This window comes from Perognathus longimembris, chromosome 15 (genome assembly GCF_023159225.1).
Source record: "Perognathus longimembris pacificus isolate PPM17 chromosome 15, ASM2315922v1, whole genome shotgun sequence".
Taxonomy (NCBI): Eukaryota; Metazoa; Chordata; class Mammalia; order Rodentia; family Heteromyidae; genus Perognathus; species Perognathus longimembris.
In genome coordinates, this window is record NC_063175.1 from 11,351,487 (window position 1) to 11,378,584 (window position 27,098).

The 27,098-nt window shown below is 42.1% G+C and overlaps 1 protein-coding gene and 1 long non-coding RNA gene across 3 annotated transcripts in view; both read right to left on the reverse strand.

Annotated features, from left to right (window-relative positions):
* Positions 1-25,716, reverse strand: part of Vapa (VAMP associated protein A) — a 41,381-nt gene extending 15,665 nt beyond the window's left edge. The window contains exons 1-4 of one of the 2 annotated variants that reach the window (XM_048363001.1): positions 25,379-25,716; positions 8,486-8,638; positions 3,468-3,571; positions 2,709-2,789 (exon numbers count right to left, since the gene is read on the reverse strand). In XM_048363001.1, the coding sequence (XP_048218958.1) occupies positions 2,709-2,789; positions 3,468-3,571; positions 8,486-8,638; positions 25,379-25,457 (417 nt within the window). In that variant the 5' untranslated portion in view covers positions 25,458-25,716. The remainder of the gene's footprint in view (positions 1-2,708; positions 2,790-3,467; positions 3,572-8,485; positions 8,639-25,378) is intronic. The other variant, XM_048363002.1, reaches the window with a different exon arrangement.
* Positions 12,090-15,449, reverse strand: LOC125363761. The gene is made up of 3 exons (XR_007213337.1): positions 15,065-15,449; positions 13,290-13,296; positions 12,090-12,120 (listed from the first exon to the last, which is right to left on the reverse strand). It is a non-coding gene; the product is annotated as an uncharacterized LOC125363761 (long non-coding RNA).
* Positions 25,717-27,098: the final 1,382 nt, after the last annotated feature.

Genomic DNA, 27,098 nt, shown 5'->3' on the forward strand with positions numbered 1-27,098 from the left:
TCATTTATTAGTTTTGAGAGAGAAAAACAAAAAAGCTAGGCGACTAACACACCTCCATGGTCTGCAAGTATGTCTCAAGTAGTAAGTGCTAACCCAAGCCAGGCACTGGTGGCTCACACTTATCAAGTACATTGCCCTGTCCTCAAACCTTGATACTGACTAACTTCGCCCACCCACCCCCCAGATCATTTAGATTGTTTCAATTCAAACAAAATAATTTACTGACATTTATAGGACAAATTTGAATGCTAAACCAGAACAATTAGATACTAATGATACATTAAAATTTTGTTTTGTTTTGTGTTTGCCAGTCCTGGGACTTGAACTCAGGGCCTGAGCACTGTCCCTCGCTTCTTTTTGCTCAAAGCTAGCACTCTACCACTTGAGCCATAACAGTGCCACTTCTGGCTTTTATATATGTGGTGCTGAGGAATTGAACCCAGGGCTTCATGCATACAAGGCCTCTCTACCGCTAGGCCATATTCCCAGCTCCGACACATTAAATTTTAAAGGCATTATGGGGAACCAGTGACTCAGGCCTATTATCCTAGCTACTGGAGAGGCTGAGATCATGGTTCAATGCTAGCACAGGCAGGAAAGTCTTTGAAACACTTACCTCCAATTAAAGCAAAAAGCCAAAGTAGCCAGGGGCCTATGGCTCACGCCCATAATCCTAGCTACTCAGGAAGCTGAAGATCTGAGGATCATGGTTCAAAGCTAGCCTGGGCAGGAGAGTCCATGAGATTCTTATCGCCAATTAACCACCAGAAAACTAGAAGTGGCACTATAGCTCAAAGCGGTAATGGGCTAGCCTTGAGCAATAAAGTTCAGGACAGTACCCAAGACCTGAGTTCAAACGCCACAACTGACCTCCCCCACCTCCCACCCCTGAAAAGCCAGAAGTGGAGCCATGTCCCAAGTGGTACAGTGCTATCTATATCCGTAAGCACAAAAACTCAGGAGAGCTAAATCCCCAAGTTCAAGCCCCAGGACTAGCATATAAACAAAACAAAAAAAAAATTTTTTTAAGGCTTATCTAGCCATGAGAATTGTGCTAAAGATGTCTCCCACTTAAAGTCCTTGGAAAAATGTATCAAAATAATTGCAGGTTAGGACTGCAGGCATGGCATAAGTGGCAGAGTTACTGCTTGGCAAGCAGTAGTCTGAAAATTGAGCTGTGGCTCAAAGTGACAGAGCACTAGCATTGAACACAAAAGCTCAGGGACAGTGAACTCAGGCCCTGAGTTCAAGTTCTAGGACCAGTACCCAAAATAAGACATTTCAAAACTTCAAACAAGGGCTGGGAATGTGGCTTAATGGTAGAGTAGCATGCATGAAGCCCTCGGTTCAATTCCTCAGTGCCACATAAACAGAAAAAGGCTGAAGTGGCACTGTGGTTCAAGTGGTAGAGTGCTAGCTTTGAGCAAAAATGAAGCCAGGGACAGTGCTCAGGCCCTGAGTTCAAGCCCCAGGACTGGCAAAAAAAAAAAAAAAAAAAAACACTTCCAACAAGTAATTCAGTCAATGACTAACACTCAACAACTTTTTCATTTTAGCCTTGTTGAAAGAATGACACAATAATTGGCCCCACTTTTAAACAGGTAAAATGGTCCCCACATCAAAGCCAAAAGTCATATCAGACTGTAACCAAGCAATTACATTCATTCACATTACTGTGGAAAAAAACAACAACTTACCTATCAGTCCCTCCTACAAACCATAGGAAAAAAGTTCAGATTTATATTCCAAACAGGAGACAGGAAATGTGACTATGGCCCACTCTATAGACTATTGGTTTTTATGCTTTCATTAAACATGTATCTGTACCTCAGTCCTCAGAACTGTATGTGTTTCATATTAATCAATAAGCACCAATAATTTCTTTGCTAATACAGAATAGTGCCAGATGCTAAAAGCTCACACCAGTAATCCTATTTCAGGAGGCTGAGGTCCAATGAACCAGTTTGAGGCCAGTGGAATCAGAAAAAGACCCTGAGATTCCATTTCTAAAACTAACCAGTACAATGAACCAGTTTGAGGCCAGTGGAATCAGAAAAAGACCCTGAGATTCCATTTCTAAAACTAATCAGTAAAAAGTAGGACTGGAGGTATGGCTCAAGGGATAGCTGAGCTCAAATCCCAGTAATGCCAAAAAGAAAAAACAAAGACAGAACCCACATTGATTTTAGCAAAAAAAAAAAAAAAAAAGTATTTTAGGAAAGACCAAATATGGAATGAGCCTGAAGGAGTTTAAATGGCCAAAATGTGAATTAAATAATTATTTACCCAGAAACTTAGACCTAAGAGATAAATTACTTCTTCTTGGACAAACAAAATAATATAAAATGACCAGTCAGCCAAGTTGTGTGTTTTTTGTTGTCATTGTTGGTTGTGGGGTTTGAACTCAGGGCCTGTCCTTAAGCTTTTGTGCTCAAGGCTAGTAGTCTACCACTCTAAGCTATAGCTCCACTTCTGGTTCTTGCATGGTTAACTCTCCTGCCAGGGCTGGCTTCAAATCACAATCCTCAGACCTCAGTCTCCTGAGTAGCTACAATTACAGGCATGGGCCACCAAGCACCCAGAGCTTGCCAAGTTTACCTAAAGCTGTCTTAGTAAATAGACTAGCCATCGCACATATATCCTAAAACCTAAAAATCCAAGTACCTAACAAGTTCAACTTCAATTTTTTTAAACATTTTCCTACTTACCAGTTTATCATTTTCATTGGGCATTTCAAATACACATCTCAACTTAGAATCCATTAATTCATCAGGTTTTGCCTCCTTCCACTAAAAATAAAAACAATATGAGACATAAGAAGTGTGATTGCAGCAAACATTTCACCTGAAGGGATCACTGTGGCTCAAGTACGGCTGCTTGGAGCACTGGTAAGGAGTATCTGTAACTCAGCCAGCACCCCTGGCAGGGTGTGCGTTCCTATCATAAACCATTCCATTAAAATTACATCACCAGTGATAACTTTCAAGTCAACATTTCTGAATGATTTCAAAGCAATATTTCAAAAGTTCTCCTTCTAATTAGGATTATTTGTAATGAACAGACTTTTTCAAATGTTAAAAATTAGGTTTATAGCCTGGCACCGGTAGCTCATACCTCTCCTAGTTACTCAGGAGACTGAGGTCTGAGAATCATTATTTGAAGGCAGCCCAGGCAGGAAAACAACCAGACAAGAAACTCCATGAGACTCTTATGTCCCATTAAACACAAAAAAGCTGAAAAGTAGAGCTACAGTTCAAGGAAGAGTACTACTAGCCTTGAGCACAATAGCTCAGGGATGGCACACTGGCACTGAGTTCAAACCCTGGCCCTGAATGTCTATCTGTCCGTCTCTCTCTCCCCTCTTCCCTATCTCTGTCTGTCTGTCTGTCTGTCTGTCTCTCTCACACACACACGGTTTGTAAATAAACCTATGGTTTAGATTATATTCGTACAACTTCTATACTTACCACAGCTTCCATATCTGTAAAGTTTGGTGGAGCAAAAATTGTCTGTACCATAAACTTGTGTTTACTTTTTTCATTCGGATCATAGTCAAAGGGTTGCAGCATTACTAAATAAAAAAAGACATAAATTATTCTTCTGCATTTGGTTATCATTTCTATGACTGGATCATAGTCAAAGGGTTACAGCATTACTAAATTTAAAAAAAGACAAATTATTCTTCTGCATTTGGTTATCATTTCTATGATTGGATCATAGTCAAAGGGTTACAGCATTAATAAATAAAAAAAAAAGACATCAATTACTCTTCTGCATTTGGTTATCATTTCTATGATCTCGGAAATAACATAAATTTAAAGAAAACCAAGATGGCTTTAAGGAAGCAACATTGGATTTTTGTTTGTTTTTGGCCAGTCCTGGGGCTTGAACTCAAGGCCTGGACATTGTCCCTAAACCTCTTTATGCACAAGGCTGGCACTCCACCCTTTGAACCACTGCATCACTTTGGGTTTTCTGTTTATATGGTACTGAGGAATGGAACCCTGACAGGGCTTCATGCATGCTAGGCAAGCACTCTACCACTAAGCTACATTCCCAGCCCTTGAATTCTAACACTAAAGCATCCACAATCAACTTTATGGATTCCAATAATTAATTTTTCTATTGTCTTCCTTCTGACTTGCTAAGTCATTAATAACCAAATAGCTGTTTAAAAATGCATATGTATGCATGCTGCCTTCTCTAAACGTTTGTGAAAATTTTAACTTTATCACCATTATTATTAAATCTAGTAAACTTCTTATTAAGACTACTTACAAAACAAATTTAGAATTCGTTTTAGTATTCAGTAATAATCTTAAAGTTACATAACTGAGGTGTTTCATAAGATATTCAATGACTTTAAAAACTATCTCAGGCTCAAATGGCTCATGTTTCTAAAAGTTATAAACATACATGAACACATACACACATACATACATACACACACACACAATTCCAATGGCATAAAACTCCTCCGAACAACTAACCAACACTTTAACAGGATGAATACCAAGTGATTTTAGGGAGGAGGGGTATCAAAAAGGGAATGGGGCAGAGAAGAAGCATAGGTGAATACAGTAATTATATTCAATGTACATATATTTAAATGGAACAGTTTAACTTGAAGTAGCTGGTGGAGTTGGGAAAGATCAGGGCCAAGTTAAAAGGGGTGACATTGGTCAAGATGTACTATACTTATAAATGGATTTGTTGACATGAAACCCTTTTGTATAACTACTTTTTATAAAGTTTTAGACAAAAATTTGACTATCATGCGTTAATTTTTCTCTAAAAAGGATATGTTACTCAAAAATGTACCCACTGTTCAATCAAATCTGATTCTAAGAAAATATGAAAGGAAGTCATAAAACTCTTGATCTCTGGAATTTTAATTCCTAGTAATAGTATTCAAAATTTTTCTATGCATTTCTAATTCTTAGTAGCCTAAGAATTCTAACTGTGTAAGAATCAGTAACTAGTCTAATTAGTAGTTTACGAAGTTTTCAACAAGCCACTTGTTGTGATACAAGGGGGGACTGTGTAGGAGAAACTGTTCTGCAAAGTATATCTTTTCTTAATACTGATATGAGTTCAGCCATAAATCTTCAAGAAAAACTTATCCTGAATACTTTTATGGATGCTTAGGTTTAACCTAACTGCACTGAAAATTATTTTTATCCATATGGATTTAATCATTTCATTTTCTTCACATTTAGTGAAAGGACTAAAGATGTAGACAGAAAGCAAGATCTAGAATGCACCAGACACTGGTGGGTACTGGTGGCTCATGCCAGTAATCCTAGTACTCGGCTGAATTCTAAGGCTCAAGATTCCAAGCCAACAGAAGCAGGAAAAGTCTGGAGCAGGAAAGTCTGAGAACCTGAAGTGGAGCTGTGGTTCAAAGTAATAGAGGGCTATAGCCTTGAGCAAAAGAGCTTAGAGAGGAAGCCCAGGCCCTGAGTTCAAGTGCCAGGATGAGTGCCAAAAACAAAAAAAAATCCAGAATGCATAAATCCTTTATTTAATCTTTTTTCCTTTTTTTGGTGCTCATTCTGAGGCTTGAAATTAAGCACTGTGCTTGAGCTTTTATGCAGAAGCTAGTGTTCTACCTACCCTCAGGCCCAGCTTTATTTCTTATGGCTAAATGGAGATGAAACAGTCTCAGACTCTGCTGCTCAGGTTAGCTCTGAACCATCATCCTATACTTCAACTTCCTCAGTAACTAGGATTACAACAGGTGTGAGCCAACTAAACCCAGCTAATTCCTTGTTGTTAAATTTCTTGCTTTTTCTCTTTGTGCCAGTGCCAGGACTAGAGATCAGAGACTGGGCACTGTCCCTTAGCTTTCTCACTCAAGGCTGCTATTCTACCACTTGAGCCACAGCTCCACTTCTGGCTTTTTGGTGGTTGGACTTTCCTGCCCTGGCTGGCTTTGAACTGTGATCCTCAGATCTTAGCCTCTTGAGCATCATCTACAGACTCTATCTTTCTTAACCTAAAATCCCAAACTCCCAGTATAAGGGTTTGAACTCAACTCTTAGGCAAGTAGTTATTTCTCACAGAAGGTCTTATACATTTTAGCCAGGCTGTCCTGGAATTCAATTCTATTATGCCCCTCACATGGCTACGATTATAGTTGTGTATCATTCCTGACTTGAGATGCAGCTCTCCAAACTTTTTGCCTAGCCTGGTCTCAAACTGCAATACCCTCAATCTTTACCTTCAGAGTAGGAGAAATCAAGTATGTGCCATTGAATCCAGTTATGTAGCTTTCTCTTATTTCCCATCATCTTCTCAGAAACTAATAAGTAAGCAAATATAAAACCAATCCTCCCAAGCCACCTTACCACAACCCTCTTAAAGACAAACAAAAACCTTTTGTAGAGCCTCCTAGCTCTCCAGTGTAGGATACACCTATGGGAAGACAGTGTCAACAAGAACTGTCTTTCCATACTGCCTTTACAGTCCTGTTGCACTTCTAAATTCTCCCAACGGGCCTGTTCTACAAGGCTCTCATCCAGTATGATTTGCTATTTTTAATATGCTGTCGGTTTGAAAACCTAAAATCAGTACAGAATTATTTTAATATCTTAAGAATATTTGGGGGATGGGAGGGGGTATAGGTACTGGGATCTGAATTCAGGACCTGAGTACTGTCCCTTATTTTTTTGTGCCCAAGACTGACATACTACCAGTTGAGCTACAGCTCCACTTTCAGCTTTTGATGATTAACTGGAAATGAGTCTCAAGACTTTCCTACTTGGGCTGACTTTGAACCACAATCCTCAGATTTCAGTCTTCTAAATGTTAGTTAGGTCTTCCCAGCAGAAAAGAGTTTACTAAAAGGAGAGCAAACGGCTGGCCTGCACAAGATGAAGGCATGTGGAGAAAGAAGAGGCAGGGACTGAGGGGTGAATGAGATTACATAGGCAAAGGCCAGAGGTGTGACTACAGAGGATGTGAGAGTAATCTCAAAGCCTAGGAAACCTCTTCACTGTCTGAAGGAGGAGTGACTGGGGAAGCTGAGGAAGTGACCTCAGAGGATGAGGAAGTAACCTCAGAGTCTAAGGTCCTTTGCTGATTCAGTCAAGTGATTACTGGTTTCAGGCAAGTGAAGAGGAAGCGGGAAGGGGGCTATTCTCCTACACAGACCTAACACTAAGTAACTAGGATTACAGGCATCAAGGGTCTTTTTAAATTTAAGATTTCTTGGCCATATCTCCAATTCTGATCTGAAAGATGATGAATCCATGTGTCTCTGTTTCCCAAGCTATTACAGCATCACAATATGAGAATTACTGTTGTAAAAAAAAGAATAAATGGTTTCCACATAAAGCCTACAACCTTCTTCCAAAAGAAAAGTACCAGAGAAAAACTTTCTTTTCTATCAGAGTGTATTGCTTAAAAGTTTCTGCTTTGGCCAGGTAAGTTGGCTCTTGCTAAGAAAAAGAACTGCTCTGAGACAAAGGATTTTTTAAATCTGAGGTTTTGTCTTAAACTGGTTTCTTTTCAAGATGGAATTAAGACATGACCCAGACTATACAAAAAATAGAAGATGTGAGTGTATTTCGAGTAATCTTATTTCAGAATCACCTTATGTAAATACATTTTACCCTATTCAAACTAGCCAATCATGAGCAGACTGTGAACCTGAGCTCAATCAATCTGAGCAGGCAGCAGGGCCTGCTGGGTTAGGATAAATACTGGAGTAGACTGGCTGCTCTATGCGCTTGCTTGCCAGATTTTTGGCTGATGGTGCACCCTTCTGCACAGTAAATTTTGTCTTCTTGAGACCATTATTTTTTTTCTATTGTTGTAAACTCCAATGGTTTTTGGAGAGCATATTTATAACGAGACACACACATTCGCGTACTTGCTTCCTATCTTTCAGCTATATTATATTGTTAAGGAGTATCATCCTGGGAAGTCTTGAGGCACTGAGAAAAGAAAACACATTATAGAGAATACCAGCAAGCATTCCACAGGAGTAAACAATTTATACGTGGAAGAAACTCAGCACACTTTTCAAAAGTAAATAACAAGAGACTAGTGAAGTTTTCAAGGGCCAGATACTGTTAGGATTTACAATAAGAACTCGTCTTACTTGATAAAGATGGCAAATGAGGCATTGTGCATTTAAAGCAAAAGAATCAGAATACTTCTAGCTGTGTGTAGTAGGGAATATACTATAAGTAATTGTAAACATGTTGTCATTTTCAAAGATTACATAGAGGAATCATAGCAGAGAATGAGGTATAAGCTAGTTTAGAGCTTGACATTTCGTTTTTAAACTAAACACCAAATTTGGGCAATTATAAATTAATCATACTTACATAAAATGAGAAGTTTTCTATGGAATAACCAGAGAACATCTTTGAAAGCAAAGTCAGAATAATATAAAAACTATTTCTCTCCCTTAAGATGAAACACTATGAAGTCAAAACATAATCATAAAACAACACAATTCAAAACTGATTTCTACCTGAAACAGTCACAGTTGAGCCTGGGTCGATAATTCCACTGTTGGGCCTCACACAGTACCGGCGAGGTGCTGTCGTCTTCACTTTGAAACATACTTTTCTCTCTGACGGATTTCGCAATTTAAGATTTGTAGTGACTACATCTGTAAAGGGACCTATTGGGTTTAAAAAGAGAAAAGAATGTAATTAGATTCATAACAAAAGCTGAATTCAAAACTATGCAAACATAACCTCAACTATGTTTATGTGCTGATACCTGTATGCACACAAATATTACCCAATAGCCAACAGTGTCTTTTTCTTTTCCAGGTGGTAGACTTACTAACCATGTTCATCTTCATTCTGAACCCGTAATTCACATGTCTAAAAAATAGTATTGTTTGAAATGTGTTTTGAAAGTTTCAATCTATAGGGAAATTTACAATTATATTCTTATAGTACAATCTCACATTACTGGAAGCAACAGAATTTTCTAGTGGTCTTCAAATCAGTGCCAATCTTAAAAATTCAGCTTATAAAGTCTCTATATCTCAAAGCACCATATAACCTATGACTACAGTGCCACTCATCTTAATTTGATTTAGTGGGCTTACTCATTTCTCATTTACTCAATCCATTCATTCACACTGTAAAACATTTTTTTCTATCTAAATACAAAATTTTCTTAGACAAGATTTGTTCTGGGGGCTGGGAATATGGCCTAGAATACTTGCCTCGATACATGAAGCCCTGGGTTTGATTCTTCAGTACTTATAGCTCAAGTGATAGAGTGCTAGCCTTGAGCAAAAAGAGACCAGGGACAGTGCTCAGGCCCTGAGTTCAAGCCCCAGGACTGGTGAAAAAAAAATTGTTCTGAACCAAACAAACAAAAAAATTGATCTAGCCCTGCTTGCTTAAACTGGTAATCCTCAAAGCATGAAGATTAAAGCCATTTGCTCCAGGCTGAAGAAAAGCTTAAAACAGTAATCTTTTGTTATTACTGGTTAGACAACAAAAAGTAATTATTGGTTAATTTGGAGGCAAGAAATAAAACTTAAAAAACACATTCCAATAGGAAGCAATAATCCCATAGTTATATTAACTATTCAAAGACAAAACAAAACACTGTTCTAAGTACTTTTTAAAAGAACTCAGAGTGCCAAGGCCCTGCATTCAAGCCCCAAGACCAACACCTGCATACTCATGCACACATAAACACACAGAACTGGCGCTTAAGCAACATCAAATAGGGGACTGGAGGTTGTGGCTCACTGCAAAAACAAAACAAAACAACAACAACAAAAAAACAGCAACTATAAAAGCCAATCTTATGCCCAAAAAGCCTTCAACAAAATACAACACCCGTACATGTTAAAAGCCCTGGAGAAAATAGGAATAGAAGGAACATTCTCCAAAACAGTAAACACCATATACAACAGAGCAACTGCTAATATATTAAATGGGGAGAAACTAAAAGCATTTCCCCTAAAATCAGGAACAAGACAAGGATGCCCACTCTCCCCGCTTCTATTCAATATTGTCCTGGAATCCCTAGCCATAGCAATAAGGCAAGAAAAGGACATTAAAGGGATTAAAGGGATCCACATTGGAAAAGAAGAAATCAAACTATCCCCATTCACAGATAACATGATCTTACACCTGAAGGACCCCAAAACTCAGCCCTCAAGCTCCTAGAACTAATATAAACCATTTTGGCAAAGTAGCAGGCTACAAAAATCAGTCCACAAAAATCAGCAGCCTTTCTGTATACCAGCAAAGTATAAGCAGAAAAGGAAATTATGGAATCAATACCACTTGCAAAAGCTAAACAAAGAATAAAATACCTAGGGACTAACCTAACCAAAAATGTGAATGACCTATTTAATGAGAATTATAAAAATCTAAAAATAGAGAAATCAAAGCAGACATCAGGAGATGGAAAGACAACCCATGCTCATGGGTAGGCAGAATCAATATAGTGAAAATGGCCATACTGCCCAAAATGTTATACAAATTCAACGCAATCCACATCAAAGTCCCAGCTACATTTTTCACTGAAATAGAGAAAACAACCCATCAATTTATATGGAACAACAAAAGACCTAGAATAGCCAGAGGAATTCTAGGCAAAAGAAGCAGCACAGGAGGTATCACAATACCAGACTTCAAGCTTTATTATAGAGCCATCATAACAAAAACAGCCTGGTACTGGCCTAACAACAGACCTGAAGATCAATGGAATAGGATAGAAGCCCCAGAAATAAAGCCGCATACTTACAGTCAGCTGACATTTGACAAAGGAGCTAAAGACATACAATGGGGGGGGGGGGGGGGGAAACAGCCTCTTCAACTACTGGTGCTGGAAAAACTGGGCAACCACATGGGGAAAACTCAAAGTGGACCCTAGCCTATCACCATGCACCAAGATCAACTCAAAATGGATTAAAGACCTCAATATCAGACCTGAAACCCTGAAACTACTGAAGGACAGAGTAGGAGAGACACTAGAACTTACAGGCATAGACAAAAACTTCCTGAATAGAGTCCCAGGGGCACAACAGATAGGGCAGAGACTCGACAAATGGGACTTCTGCACAGCTAAAGACACAGCCACTAAACTAGAAAAACAGCCAACCAACTGGGAAAAGATCTTCACGGCAAAGCAACAGACGAAGGCCTAATATCCATCATCTACAGAGAACTCAAGAAACTAACCCCCTCCAAACACAGTAAACCAATTATTAAATGGGCAAAGGAGCTAAAGAGAGACTTCACAGGATAAGAAATAAAAATGGCAAAGAAATGTATTAGGAAATGTTCAACATCCCTGGCAGTAAAGGAAATGGCAAATAAAAACAACCCTGAGATACCACCTCACTCCAGTTAGAATGGCCTAAACTCTGAACTCAGGCAACAACAAATGCTGGAGGGGAAAGAGGAACCCTTCTCCACTGTTAGTGGGATTGTAAACTAGTACAACTACTCTGGAGAACAGTATGGAGGTTCCTCAAAAGACTCATCATAGACATACCTTATGACCCAGCTATACCACTCCTAGGCATCTATCCAGAACAGCAGGACCCAGGATACCACAAAGACACCTGCACATCCATGTTTATTGCTGCACAATTCACAATAGCCAAGATATGGAAACAACCCAGATACCCCACTACAGATGAATGGATCCAAAAAGTGTGGTACCTGTACACAATGGAATTCTACACAGTGATTAGAAATTATAAAATAATGGCATTCACAGAGAAATGATCAGAACTTGAACAAATAATGTTGAGCGAGACAAGCCTAGAGCACAGAGAACAAAGGTGCATGGTCTCCCTGATAGGTGGCGCGCGGGGGGGGGGGGGGGGGGGGGGGGGGGGCAAGCGGCAAGGAGAACAGTAGAGATCATGTCTGTAAAATAACAAACTTCTTTTCAAATGGTATCTCCACATGTTTTAGGTTTTTTTGGCCAGTCCTGGGCCTTGGACTCAGGGCCTGAGCACTGTCCCTGGCTTCTTTTTGCTCAAGGCTAGCACTCTGCCACTTGAGCCACAGCGCCACTTCTGGCCATTTTCTGTATATGTGATGCTGGGGAACTGAACCCAGGGCTTCATGTATGGGAGGCAAGCACTCTTGCCACTAGGCCGTATTCCCAGCCCTCTCCACATGTTTTGGTCAGCGACTCTACATTATGTCTCTAAAACCAAGCAATTACTAAATAAACATAAAAAAAAGGTCTAGGTTAGACCTATCAGAGGATCACAACAGCTCAACAGCTATGTATATATGATTATATAAGATGAGGGTAAGTAAAATGAACTCCAAGAGATGGAAACAGGAGGATTTTATTGTTGTCCTTATGTTTAATGTACTAGGTGAATTTCCTTTGATGTATGGTATTTCCTTTGGTCACTGTGTATGATTTTGGTACACTGGATATTGTACATGTGCTTGGAAAGGAAAATGAGGGAGGATGTAACAAATATGACAAGAAATGTACTCACTACCTTATGTAACTGTACCCCATCTGTACATCACCTTGTCAATCAAATTAAATTCAAAATAAAAATAAAAGCCCATCTTAATTTAAATCTGCTGAGCATGAATAAACCTGTCTTTCCAAACTTGGAAATATTCACATTCTATACATCCAAATTGAGACAATTCTCCAACCAAGTAAAATGATTCATTTTGATAAATACTGGAAAAAACACAACAATTACTTAAAGGAATCCAAAGAGACATTAGGAGGAGTGCAGGAGATGAAAGGAAGCAAATCAGTCTAGCCAGAAAGGAGAAGAGGAAACTGACTGGACAAAGGTAGAACAGTTTTTTGGTCAAGCCCTAAGAAGTAAAATGATTTTATCATGAATGCTTATATTGTCAAGCTGATTATTCAACCCTTTTTGGCTCCTTATTGCTCATATATTTTTTAAAATAGATTAGCCCCTTACCACACAATTAACATTAAGGGAGAGGAGAAACTCCAACCTGTCTCCCTTACTATACACATCCACAGGGGTTACCTGGAAACACATGGGGAGCTGTGAAAGGAGTCTTAATTAAATTCTATCCTTACCATTCTCAAAACCCATACATCAGGACTTCTCGAGTCATCCCCTATCTGGATAGGAAGTTTTGTTACTTTCACTGTGTTGGGGATTATTATGGCCTGGGAAAGACTGCCCTTCCACCAGCCTTGGGACAATAGAAGCCCCTCCCACCTTTTGACCTCCACCCCTTGGGAGGTGAACACGTGCGTGCCACCATGATGGGGTTGTCCCGCCCACAGAGGGAAGTTTCGTGATGTCACTTGATGAACGTGACCCCTAGCCTATGACTGACCCTTTGGCCAGCCCCCTTTCTTTCCCGCCATTACTTCTATATAAGTGCCCTTCCATATTAAAGTCTTTGAGACGCATTCCACCACCGCAGCGTGTCCCTGATGCCTTCCTTTTCGCCTCCGCCCTCGGTAACATGTGGGGGGCCTGGGGGGAGGGGAAGCTTCAGCAACCCGTCCTCAACTTAGCGCTTGCCCATGTGAGCACGCCTTTGGCCTTCCGCTGGCGGAGGGCCAGGCTGAGTGCTCTTTCATAGAGTTTGTGGTTACCATTCTCCCCGTGGGGGGAGAAAGGGGGTGTCCAGAACCCCAACATCACTGCCTTTATTTTCAAATAACCTTTCTCTTATTCAGTTAAAAAAACTCATAAATCATAACTGAGTATAAAATTTTCTAAGCTACTTTAACTAGGACCTTATTATTAGCACTAAGAATAAAATAAAAACCCTTTCTTTTTCTTTTTTTTTTTTTTTTTTTGCCAGTCCTGGGGCTTGAACTCGGCCTGAGCACGGTCCCTGGCTTCTTTTTGCTCAAGGCTAGCACTCTACCACTTGAGCCACAGCATGCCTTCTGGCCATTTTCTATATATGTGGTGCTGAGGAATCGAACGCAGGGCTTCATGCATACAAGGCAAGAACTCTACCACTAGGCCATATTCCCAAGCCCTCAACACACTTTTTAAAGGAGATTTGCTCCCAGCAAAATCTGAGCCCATTTTCCAGTATTTAGGACCATAAACTAAGAATAGCCAAATTGCATAGCTTAAAAAAAGTCTTGGAAAGAAACAACTGGCCCACATTTGTAAAATCCAGATCCCTTTGTAAATTGAACAAACCCACCTCAAAGAAATAGATACATGCACAAAAATTTAACACTCAGTTTTAGAGATAGTAAGAAGTTTGGGTTGCAGGGGAAATTTTTATCATTCCCCTATCCCTAGTTGATTATTACAGGCAGGAGGCCAAATGTGCAGGGCTAAAAAACAATCTTTTACACAACAGTGACACAAGGTATTTGTGACTGGGTGGTACAATGATATTGGTCCACAGCCTTTGTGCAATGCCAGCACATCCCACAGTGTTATGCCCCCATCCTACCAAATACCCATCCCTGCTACAGTGTAGAGCTTGAATGTCCCCTAAAAGCCCATGTGCTTGCTGAAAGCTTGATCCCTTAAAGCAATGCTACTGGGAGGTAGGGGAAAGTAGTGGGGCCAAATGTGAGAAAGTTAGATCACAGGCAAAGTACTTCTGAAAGGATTACAGGATTCTAGTTACTCAAGGAGAAAAGGCTGAATGGTTCCATCAAATACATAAACAATGCAGCTATAGCAATGCAGGTCATCAGATATGTTTATACAGGCTTTAGCAAATTAACTAGGCTGTTATCACTCATAAATTCTTTATGTATCACCTATTTTCTAATCCATAAGCACACAAGGTACATTTCTGAAGCAATAAAAATGAGAGGTAGTACCATCAATTAAGCAATATATGAGAAGAATTTTAAATAGAAAATTGTGCTTCCCTGGTTCACACAAGTCAATGTTGAACTTTTCCTGAAATAAGTATCAGTGACAAAGCATTTTTACAGTTTAGATCCAAAGAAGCTTTAAAATATTTTCCTACAAGTCTATAAATGAAGTTATCTTAAATTTATTGACCTCTTCTATCTCATACCAAAATATGAGACTTGATGTAAGTAGGCCCCATGAGGACTGGGTCCTTATTTTGTTTACTGCTCTATCTCCAACAGCTATAACAATGCCCGATATATTTCCATTCAAACAGATTTAGGCACTAAATTTCTTCATAGGAATTCTGGGCAAAGATTCATTATTTTATCTACATGTGTAATACTTAACTTTTAACTAAACTCTTTACTGCCCCTATTTATTCATACTGCATTGGTTAATAAGGTTTCTGAATGTTTCATTAAAAAAAAAAACTCACTGAGCACAGCAGTGTCATTTGAAAATAAATGAAAGGACTTTCCCAGTCTATGGACCTAACTAAAGTTGTAGTTAGAAGTTACCCATCTCCTGGGGCTCACACCTGTAATCCTAGTACTCAGGAGGTTGAGATCTGAAAATATGAATTTAAAGCCAGCCTGGGCAAAAAAAATCCCTCTGAGACTCTTTTATCTCCAATTAACCACAAGTAGAGCTGTGGCTCAAAGGAGGAGAGTGCTAGCCTTGAGCAAAAGAGCTCAGGGACAGTCTCCAGGCCACAAGTTCAAGCCCTACAACCAACTCAAAAAAAAAAGTTATCCAACAGATGAGACTATGCACTTTCATATATTATTGTGGGCATATAAATAGTTATCCATCACCTTCACATAAAAAAAGTACTAGAGGGTTTAAAAAAAAAAAAGCCACTTCATTCTTTGAAAAAAAAAACTCTTAGCGGGAGCAACACACTAGTCTCTTATCAATGTCCTTAAAGACTTTTTTTAAAGCATAACTGAATCTAAAACCATGAACTAGGTTAATCACTTAACCTCTTTAAACCAATCTAACTTTTTTCATTTTAGAATAAGCAAAATGATCCCTAGATCTAAGACTCATTTCACATTAACTATGCGAGATTATGACCAACTTTATTATCTTAAAGGATCTTTTGCCTTTATAAGGAATTTAATCTTAAACCACATAGCCTAAACAAGCACTTCTGAATTGCTTTTTAAGGCATTTTGATGCATAATATCACTGTGTATATTATCACCAACTCCTATACCTAAACCTGATGAAATTTTCAAAAACAAAAGGGATAAAATAGGTGTCCTCAAACACAAGAGGGACCTTTATGCCAGGCGTGGTGTGGTGGTACATGAGTGGCATCCCTGGCAGCTACACTGGGAGGGGGGGGGGGGGAATATATGAGGATAACAGTCCTGGCCAGTCTAGTGCAGCCCAAGAAAAAAAGGGGAAAGATCTAAAAAACAAAAGTAAATAAAAATAAAGCAAAAAAGTTCAACCTTGATTTGTGCTCACCTGGCAGAGCACTTGCTAATTAACTGCAATCAGCTGGACTCAAATCCAAGTACCACCAAAAATGTAAAACTGTCTTATACAGAAAACAGTGCAGTGCTACTATGCAAATCTTGGTTATACTGTACTAAGGGATAATGATAGGACAAGTCTATACATTTTTAAGAAGCATAATATTTTCAAAGAAGTTACTTTCAATAAGATGTTAGTGGCTCATGCCTATTATACTAGCTACACAGGAGGCTAATATCTGGAGGATGGCTGCTCAAAGCCAGCCCAGGCAGAAAAGTACAGAAGATTCCATTTCCAATTAACTAGAGCTAATGGTCAGACTGGAGGCATGGCTCAAATGTTGGAGCACCGGCCATGAGCAAGCAAGCCCAGTCAGAATGGTAGATAGTGAGTTCAAGCCCTGATGGGGAGGTGGGGTTTTGAACTTGTCTGATCTCACAGTAGTGGAAAGTGTTTCTTTATAATAATAAAGTGTATTTTGTTCTGCAAAAAAAATTAAAATCCTGTATCAATGACTCTCTGAACCGATCAACAGTCTAGAGGAAGAGAAACTTAGCAGGTATTTTGGACCTACTTGCCTCTTCAATATAAAATAGGAGGTAATTCTCAGAGAAATATCTCCAAATATTCTCAAAGATCACCAATGACAAAAACAAGTCAGTGAAACTTATCACATTTATATATTGTTATGACCTAATAGTTGCAAGGTACTTGTAGACTAGATTTCCTTCTACTAGACATTCATTTGTGATTTATTTTGTGATTTGTGTCAATGTTATAAACAAAGATTCTCCCAAGACTAATGAATTTGTTAGTAGCAATGCAATGGGAACACTAGCACACAGTTTGTGCATTCAAGGAGGCTGGCACAAAGGAAGTCTTAAAGGGCAAAATGAAGATGGCAGCATACATTATTGCTTTAAAACAATATGCCTTGGCCACAAGGTTCAATAACAAGGGTGCTGTCAGTCCAAGGGTCAGCAAGCTGCTGTTGGGCAGACACCATTTGCAGAGGTGTTTTCTGCAAAAGGTCATAGTGGCCTTTGTGCAAGGTTGTGATTCTGGCATTCTTCAGTGATCACACTACCTGGCATAGATATGAAATCCACTCCTGGATAACCTCCCCTGCAGTATTATGTTGTTAAGAGTGTAACAATTACTCCACTTTCTGATAACTTTAACATGTAGTTATAAGCATTATACTTATTTTAAATCCTTTTGTTATCACAAAAAAAGAACAGGCTCTATAATTACTTCAACTTTCTCATTATATAAAAAACTATATTTTGTAAAAAAAAAAAATCTTAGAAAACACAGAAAAGTAAAATCCCAGGAATAAAAAATATTCTAATTCTGGAGTCGCATACTGCTAACAACATTCTTTCCTACTTTTTCCTCCATATATTCCAATAAGTGGTTCATAAATACAACTTTCCAAGGCAAGATGAGGCTCAATAAACTTCTAAGTAAAAGAAGGACAACTTCACCAGATGTGACAATACATATATGAAGGATTTTTACCACAAAAAAATTGAAACTTGAATGTAATCAGGCCTCAAATGTAATTCAAAACATATGGGAAATACATACAGCATACTCAGAATATGGGACATACCACTAGACCAAAGATAGGAACTTTTCAACATATCATGAGTGAATTAAAAAAAAAAAATGGTGGGCCAGCCACTAGCAGCTTTTGCCTATAATCCTAAGGCTCATGCCCAATCCTAGCTACTCAGAACACTGAGATCTGAGGCTGTAAAATGTATGACCACCTTGTGTGTAGTTAAGATGGAAAAGGCATTAAATTACAGAGTTTGCCACTATCCTCAGTTTTAAGCATCCATTGGGGGTTTGGGAGTTTTGGAACATAGCCCCCAGGAATAAGGGGGCTGTTGTATAAAAAATTGGGAGAAATAAGCTGGGTTCTGGTGGCTCATGTCTGTAATCCTGAATCTTAGGAGCCTGAGTTCTGAGAAATGTGGCTTGGAGTTAGCCAGACAGGAATGTCTGTGCAACTCTTACTTTCAGTTAAGCACCAAAAAAGCTGGATGGAAGTGGGGCTATGACTCAAGTGGTAGAGTGCCAGCCGAAAAAGTTAAGGGACTGTGACCAGGCCCTGAAGTCAAGACCCAATAAGCACCCCCCCCGGGGGGGGGGGGGAACAGCCTCAAAACAAACTTTTTTTCTTTTGGTAGATCTTAGCAACTTCAGCATATACTTTTTTCTTTCCTTATTGACAACTTTCAAATTTCACTTAAAGGAAGCACTTTATGGGTTTCCTTGCTATCACTAGACTATTTGTCAGCCCCACTACTGTTATTGGGGATTGAATAAGCATAGCAATAGTAGCAGCACTCAATGAGATCTGTTTAGTGACTGACAGGTGAGCAGTATGCAACAATAGAGATGTTGGCCACAGAGATAGCCAGACTCTGGCAGGGGAAAAGCAAGACAGCACTAGACTTCAACTTAGAAGTTATTTCTGGAATGGTACAAACTATCAGAAACCATGTGGCATGCACATTTACTTCAGGTTTTTCCACCTTACTTTTTAAAATGTCTTTTTATATTCAATTGTCATAGAAACCTTCAGAGCCAAAACACCTAAAACTTTAGTCAGTCCTTCCTCTCATTTTAGAAAAAAGGCACAAAAAAGGGACAATGTAACTCCAGATTTTAGTCAACTATCCTCAATAACATGTTCAGTCCCCATTTTCTTTTCTTTTTTTTTTTTTTTTTTTTTTTGGCCAGTCCTGGGCCTTGGACTCAGGGCCTGACCACTGTCCCTGGCTTCTTCCCGCTCAAGGCTAGCACTCCGCCACTTGAGCCACAGCGCCGCTTCTGGCCGTTTTCTGTATATGTGGTGCTGGGGAATCGAACCTAGGGCCTCGTGTATCCGAGGCAGGCACTCTTGCCACTAGGCTATATCACCAGTCCCTCAGTCCCCATTTTCTGAACTATGACATCTACAGCCTGATGAAAATCACAATTGTAAAAGAGATTCAAGACCAAAAAGAAAAGAAAAAGGAATTACAAATGAGATCATCTCAATCTTATTAATCCTATGTTACTAAGTAATTATTCTATGATGCCAGATCTTATTTCCAGGAACTCCAGGAATACAGAGATAAAAGAAACTGTTAATTTCTCAAGCAGCTCATACAGGAAAACATATAAGCATAAACATCGTATGTGACAAGCATTATTATGGGTAGGCATAACCTTCCAAGTGGCAAAAAAAAAGGGCTACTTGGCTTGGAAGAGATCAAAGATATAACAAGAGGAAGTGATTCTTGAGCTGGAGATATGAGGAAGAAGATTCCAAGCAAAGCAGGTTGCAATAGCTTGCAAACTTAAGTTAGATAAGGAAGACTTTTCCAAGGTCTTAAAAGGAATTAACTGCAGGTACTTTAACCTGGAGAGCAACAATACTAGATTTTGCTTTTTCTAGGCATAATTATGGCAGCAAGCAGCATGGAAATTAGGCTGAAGAGAGCTGACACTGCAGAAAATGAAACCAGTCTGCTGACCTGAAGAAAAAAAAGATAATCACCTGAAATCAAGAAACTATCCAAAGTTCAGATCTACCTCTGACAAAGCATAAATTGTCTAACTTGGCATCTTTTCATCAACACCTTTAAAGGATCAAAACATACTTAGCACACTGAATGAGATTATGATCTTCCTATCCCTCTTCCACAAGCCTCCAAATAAAAGGTAATTATTATTCATCATCCAGATACCCAGCATTTCTTTATTCAACGAACAGCACCACCATTCCTCTACCTCATGTAAGCAGAAAACTCCTAGCTGCCCATGAAACAACCCCCTTTTCTAACAAGTCTCACTAATTTCAAGTTTCCTCATCGCTAGCACCATGGCACTTCAATCCAATTGGTCATCTCTCCCCAGAATGATTACAACAGCTGCCTACTTTATCTCTTCTAGTTCTAATTTTCATTGCAACTAAATAGTGCTATTAAGTATTCTTGCTTAATATTAAGTGTTTTACTTAGTGCAAGAGAATGAATGTTAGTCTATTCCCACTACCTTCCAGCCCACCCTCAAAGCCAATCCCGACCAATCAACCCCCCCCCACACACACATAAACAGTTTAAAAAAAAAAAAAAAAAACAACTCTGCAGGGGCTTAGGATAAAAATGAAGTGCCTAACCTGACCTACTAAACCAGCACTACTCTCGGTGATTTCCTCTATTTCCACACTGATAACCTTTCAGCATGGTAAATATTCCATGTTCCCCTCACCACAGATTTTTGTACATACATATTTCTTTATCCCTCACCCCCACCCAGTAGCTTTTACTTGGACTCCTAGTTCCAGTGTCAGGCTTCCTTCAACTGTCTTTCCCTATTTTAGATTCTGATTGCAATATACGTATGTGTGTATATGTATGTGTGTTCATATCTATAATTCGTTCACCTGAATATTTGATTAGAGCCTATTTCTCTTTAGAACTGAGGTGTTTTTATTCATAACTGAGGTTCTCATACTGATTCCTCATACCTGACATATTGCAGGTGCTCAAAACTAATGCAATTATATTAATTAGATTCTAGATTAAGCTTTTAAAATAATGAATTTAGAAGTAAAATGAATAAAAGGGAATAGTCAGATAATTGAAGAAGTAGAAACAAATTTTAATTATTAATTTGCAAAATGTTTCTGGTATGAGCAATAGTGATGCCACTAAAAAGTAATTTTAAAATATATACAGGAAGAAAATTAGGCTCAGGTATTCCAAAAAAAGCTCCGATGTTTTTGAGATGTCTAAGGAGCACTCAAAGCTAAATAAGAGTATACACTAATTTGTTGACCTTAAGCTCTAAATTAAAATATAAATTTAGATTTGGGTGTGTACTGGTATGCACAGAGATAGAGTGAGGAAGAGAAATAGGAAATCTAAAAAAATGTGAGTCTAAACAAGAAGCAGACAAGCTGAAACCAAATCAGAAACATCAGCATTGGAGAAAAAAGGACACAGAAGGGCAAAAAAAGAACAAAGAAACTCAGAAGGCAATGGTTTCTATACAGGTAAAGAGATTTCAATTTCTAGAGGAACTGTTGCTAGTAGTGTTCAAAGAGAGTCAAGTGAGATAAAACTTGGAAATGATCAATGAAGATGTCACCAATATCAAGTGAGAACACAAACAGAACTAAGGTAGAGTGATGACAAGAGGTTAAGAACTGGACAGTCAGTGAACATGGACTATTTTTCCAAAAAAGTATGAATATAAAAAATAGACATGAAACGAAGGGACAGCTGGAAGACAGAAAGCACTGCTTGCTAATTTATTCTTAAAATGAAGTACTTCAGTGAGTTTTATGTGTGGTTGAAAACATGGGAGGAAGAAAAAAAGCTGATGGAACATGGTCTAAATGTGAGTCATGAGGAATTTTTACCTTAACCAGCACCAAAAAAAAAAAAAGCAAAGAAGCTTAGATATGAAGACATTTTCTTGCTCGGCAAAGAAACCATGACGAAGAGAAGTCAGCACACCATGGAAAGGCTTACTTGTGGGACCCCTTTCCCCAAAGTGAAGACTTTAACTCTGTGGGGGCAACAGATCTAACAACTATTAAAGAACGGAGTAATAAGATGACCTTTATGGTTAAGAGAAGTTAGGATTATGGGACACCCCAAGGGTCTACGAGAGTTGTGGGACACCCCAAAGGTTTACTAATAGGAGGAGCTTCTGGAACTACCTGAAAATGTGCCAAAATCCAGAGGACCAGGAGTATGCTCTACCTTCGCTTCTGCTTACAGTGTGCTAACCGTGACCCCACAGGCTCTGTGGCACCTCACCTTAACTGCCACCATTGCTTTGTACTACTACAGGCCAACTTCAACACAATCATTTTGGTCTACAATCCTCCTCCACCAGATTATTAATAAAAAGAAGGCATTTAAACTTATTTTAGCATTTCCTAAACAATTTCTTCTTCAAACTTCCCTCCAAATCAGCTAACAGGTAGGAAAAATAAAAGATTGCGTAATACAAGGGAAGAAACTTGATAATGTAAAAAATTTTAGCTGTTCACATGAAACACTAAACTCTAAATTTAAGGTCAAGTAATTGGCAAGGCTTTCCCAATCTCAAAAAGAAAACAAGGTATTTATATTCAGTAGGGAAGTAAGAGGCCTACTTTAAAATTTATCTAAGGGTCAGGCAACACAAGCCTGTATGTAATCTCAAGCACTTGGAGGCTCAGGTAAAAGGATCTCAATCCTGAGGCTGGCCAGGGCAAAACAAGAGGCCCTACATGAAAAATAACTAATACAACAAAGAGCTGGAAGGCATGGCTCAAGTGCAAGGGCAAGACTAGAGTTCAAAACCTTAGAAACATCAAAAAAAGAAAAAAAGACATGTCACTATAAACCATCTATTGTACATTATTAGATGAAACAATTATCCTAAAAGACTGATACTTGCAGAAGGATGTACTAAATTCTTATCTACTTCTCCAAAAATGTGCAAAATGCTATCAGGATACACATTTTACACATATAAACTCCATTCAGTTCCTGAATACTTAATCAGTCATTCATGGGAATATAGAATAAAATTTAAATAAACCTACAGCCAGGCAGGGTGGCTCCTCCTGCAATCCCAGTTACTCTGGAGACTGAGATCTGAGGATCATGGTTTGAAGACAGCCCTGGAAGTAAAGTCCATGAGGCTCTAAAACCAGCAGTGTTGTGGCCCAAAGTGGTATACAGCACTAGCCTTGAGCAAAGAGCTCAGGGACACTGCCCAGGCACAGAGATAAAGCCCCATGACGCCCTAAAAAAAAAGTAATACAAGATAACTGTGAAACTAACCTGTAATAGACATGTACTTAAAACTAAAAGTTACAGGTAATTTAAAAGAAGTCAGTTAAACCATTTCGCTATTATCAACCTAGGCCCTGCGCATGTGGAGTCTAAAAAAAATTCTCACTAGTGTTGAACTGTGCATTTAAATACAGATTGCCATCACAGCAAACTATTACCTCTGACTAATAGTAACATTAAGGAGGAAGGAATCAAAAGCTATGTCAATACCTATTTCATCCTACCTCTTCTCCAGTAACTCCCCATTACTCTCGCTTTAAAGCACAGACTTGAAACAATCTTGGGGCATGTAAGTAAGTATATATCAGGCCGACTCTCACTTCTGTGTTTATTCAACCACTCCCTCAGCCCAACTTCACTCAACAATTGGAATGAAACCTCTCCCAGAAGGGCTACCTAAAAGGGAAAAGAAGGAACTATGCTCCTCAAACATCATTGAACCTCTTTATATCAACTTTACACCTTTCCTGCCTCTCCCTTACCAATGTTATTCTAAACTAATATGTATAATCGGAGGTATTCTTCAATACCCAATACATGGGACAAACATGGATGAACTTTTTTAAACCTGTCTCACAAGTTACCATGCAGGGTTTTGGCGGTGGTTTAAACTTGCTTCTCCACCATTATTAGTCTCCTACTTAGGCCATGTCACAACTTCCCTAGGAAGAAATCGAGCTCTGTGGGAATCGCCTGGCCTCTAACTGGTTTTAAGGGATATTTTAAGTCCCTGAACTGGAGGTGAGGCTCAAAGCCTAGGCTACCAGCACAAGGGATGGAGGTGTGAGATGGAGAGGTTAAGTTCCTAAGAGCAATTCATATGATTTATGTAGCAGAGGAAATTTCCCCAGTAAGCTCAACCTGTGAAAAGGTAAAAGCCAACTGCTCCGGAAAAAAAATACGTATCATAAAGGTTTAAATTCCAACAACTTCATTAAGATAATGGCTACTTCTGTACAAACTTCAAGAGTCCGAAAAGATGTTCCCCACCCTCAGCTAACACGGTGTAAAAAATCATCAAATACGGAAATGTGTTGCGACAAATGCATTCGCTGGACCTCAAAACCAAATCCTTATCTAACAAGGATTTCACTTTGTTTCTAGTCACAAAACGCCTGCCAAGTAAATCTAACTCCCAATATGAGAATGTAGTATTTTTTTATTTCCTTAAAATCATTTTAAAATGTTTACTATGGAAAACAACCTGGATGTTTATCGTTTGGAATCAACTTTATATAGTAGAATATTTTTCTTTTAGCATTAAAAAAAAACGCTCCGCACCTCATAAAGATTTATTTCATCACAGCTCCTGAAATTAAGACACAACATTAAAGCTTCCTGCAGATTTCGCTTGGTGATGTGAAAGGCAGGAAGGGGGCTGCGCCCTACAGAGCTTCCCAGGCTCCACCGTGAGCCCGTAAAGGCGGTTCCGTTCTAAGTTTCTTCCCCACGGTACTCGCGTGTGGTGAGAAGGGAAGGGGCTCCGGATTGATTCCACACCTCGTCTCCGGGCCGTGCTCCGGAGCGTGGCTGACCCCGTGCCCGCGTCCGAGGCGAGGCGAGCCGAGGCGCTCGCCCGGCCCGGGCGCGGGTCTCCCCCGGTGGACGGCGAGCGTCCAGCCTCACGGGGGACAATCCCCCGCCCCCACCCACCCATCCAATCCATCCCCAGGTGACGCGCGCGGGCCGGGCCGACACACAGGTCCCTCGGTGCCCGGCCTCCGGGCTCGCCGCCTCCGCGGGGGGGAAGGACCGTGGCCTGGACACCAAGGCCGCCCCGCCCGAGCCCGCCGCCGCCGTCCCCCCGGCCACCCACAGACTCCAGCAGGAACCCGCCGTCGCCGCCGCCGCCGCATCCCGAAGCGCACGCCCAGAGCCCCTCGCCTGGAGCCCGCCGCGGCCCCGGGGGCAAGGACGCGCGGCGGGCGGGCGGCCCCCACGGCGCCCCCGCGGGCCGCAAGATGGCGGCGGCGCCCCAGCCCAGCCTCGCGCCGCGCCCGGGCCGGCTCCCTCCCTCCCTCCGCCGCGCCCCGGCCGGCGCGCCCCCGGAGCACCCGGGCGCCCGGTGCCGGCCCGGAGGCGCAGCCCGACGGCCGCCCGGAGGCGAATCCCCGGAGTGGGGGAGGGGCTGCCGCGGGGCCCCAGCGGCCCCCGCCCGCCACCCGCGGCCCCCCGCACCCCCGGGGGGGGTCCCGGCGCCCCCCTCCCGCTGGCCCACCTTTGAATTTGAGGTCTGTGGGAGGGTCGAGGACCAGGATCTGCTCGTACTTCGCCATGGCCCCGGAGGCGGACGCCATCTGAGACAGCGCAGAGCGGGGGCGCGCCCGCGGCGGCGGCGGTTCGCTGACGGGGGCGGGGAGTGGGAGCGGCGCCCGCACTGCGGAGCTCTAGGATGGGGCCAGGCTCGCGGCTCCCGGGTCTCCACGTCTGCCGCCCGGCTGCGGGTTCGGTAGGCCGCCAGCAGGGTCGCAGCTCCGGGTGTCACAACTGACTCAACCCCACACCAGTCGCCTCGGCCACGCGCACAGCGATCTACGGCGTCCCACGTGACGGGCTCTGCGTGCCTACGTGCGCGCCCCCGCAGCCGGGAGCCCTCGCGCTCGCCCCGCCCCAAGGGCCGATTGGGCGCGGCGCGGCGCCTGGCGCGCCTGCGCACTTTGGGCCTAGCCGCGGCCCCGGGGCGCAGCCCCGCCGCCGAAGGAACGGGTGTGAGCGGTGGGCGGAGCCGAGCGTCGGACTCGCTACGCGGAGCCGGGGGAGTGGGGCGACCCTCGGAAACGGGGAGCGACTGGGGCGACGCCGGACAGCCTACAGCAATCGGGCGTCGCGGAGTTGCGAGAGGCAAGCCTAGGAGAAGGAAGGAGTCGGCGAGCGCCCCGCCTACACTGCGATTCCCAGCATGCTCCGGGCGGGCGGCGCCGGGCGGCCCGCGCGGTGCCTGCTGGGAGCTGTAGTATCGGCCGCTCGGCGGGCGGGAAGGCCCTGGAGGCGAGCTGGGGGCGGGCGCGAGGGACCCTTCGCTTTCCTCCGGGCTCTCAGCGGGTCACGGCTAAGCCCCACGGGTGGGCGAGCTGCGGTCCCCGGTGCTCCGAACCCGGCCCAGCCCGGCGGGGGCCCCGCGCCGGCGGCTCCCGCTCCCGGTTCGCGCCCTGAAGGCGCGCTGGGACGGGGGACGGGGGACGGCGCGCGCCAGGCCCGAGGCCGTTCCACATCGCGGAACCTGCGGCTGTCGCTCAGCTTGATTCACGCACATCCCACCGGGACGGTCGCCACGTTCTCCGGTTGGAGAGGAGTTCCACCCGCGTCACCGGGGCCGGCCGCCCGCTCGCCGCCTGCCGCCTGCCTGCCGGGGACGGAGCCGGTGTGGAAACCCCGGCAGCGGACGGACAGGGTGCGTGCTCGGCGGCAGCCCGTGACCGAATTCAAATCCCTAGCGAGCACCGAGACCCGGGACGCGTGCCGCGGGCGTGAGGTCAGAGCCCGGGAAAACGTCTGACACGTGGAGCAGCCGACCAGACCCAGTTGACGCCTGGGTGTGTAACCGGGGCGTCCACACCCAGCTTCCCCCCCCCCCCCCCGTCAGCGTGTAACCAGGGTGTCCACACTCAGCTCCCCCCCCCAAGTCAGCGTGTAACCAGGGTGTCCACACTCAGCTCCCCCGAAGTCAGCGTGTAACCAGGGTGTCCACACCCAGCTCCCTCGGAGTCAGCGTGTAACCAGGGCGTCCACACCCAGCTCCCCCCCAAGTCAGCATTCTCAGGAAATAGGACCGCACCAAGCCAAAGACCTGGGTCTTCAGTCGCGGAGAACCTCAAATGAAGCGAGTGTTAAAAAGTTTGGAAAGCAAGTTTATTTGTATTTAACACAATTTATTTTGAGACCATTTTTAACTATCACTAAAAGAGGCTTGGACATGGTAGTTTCTGGCTGTTATCCCA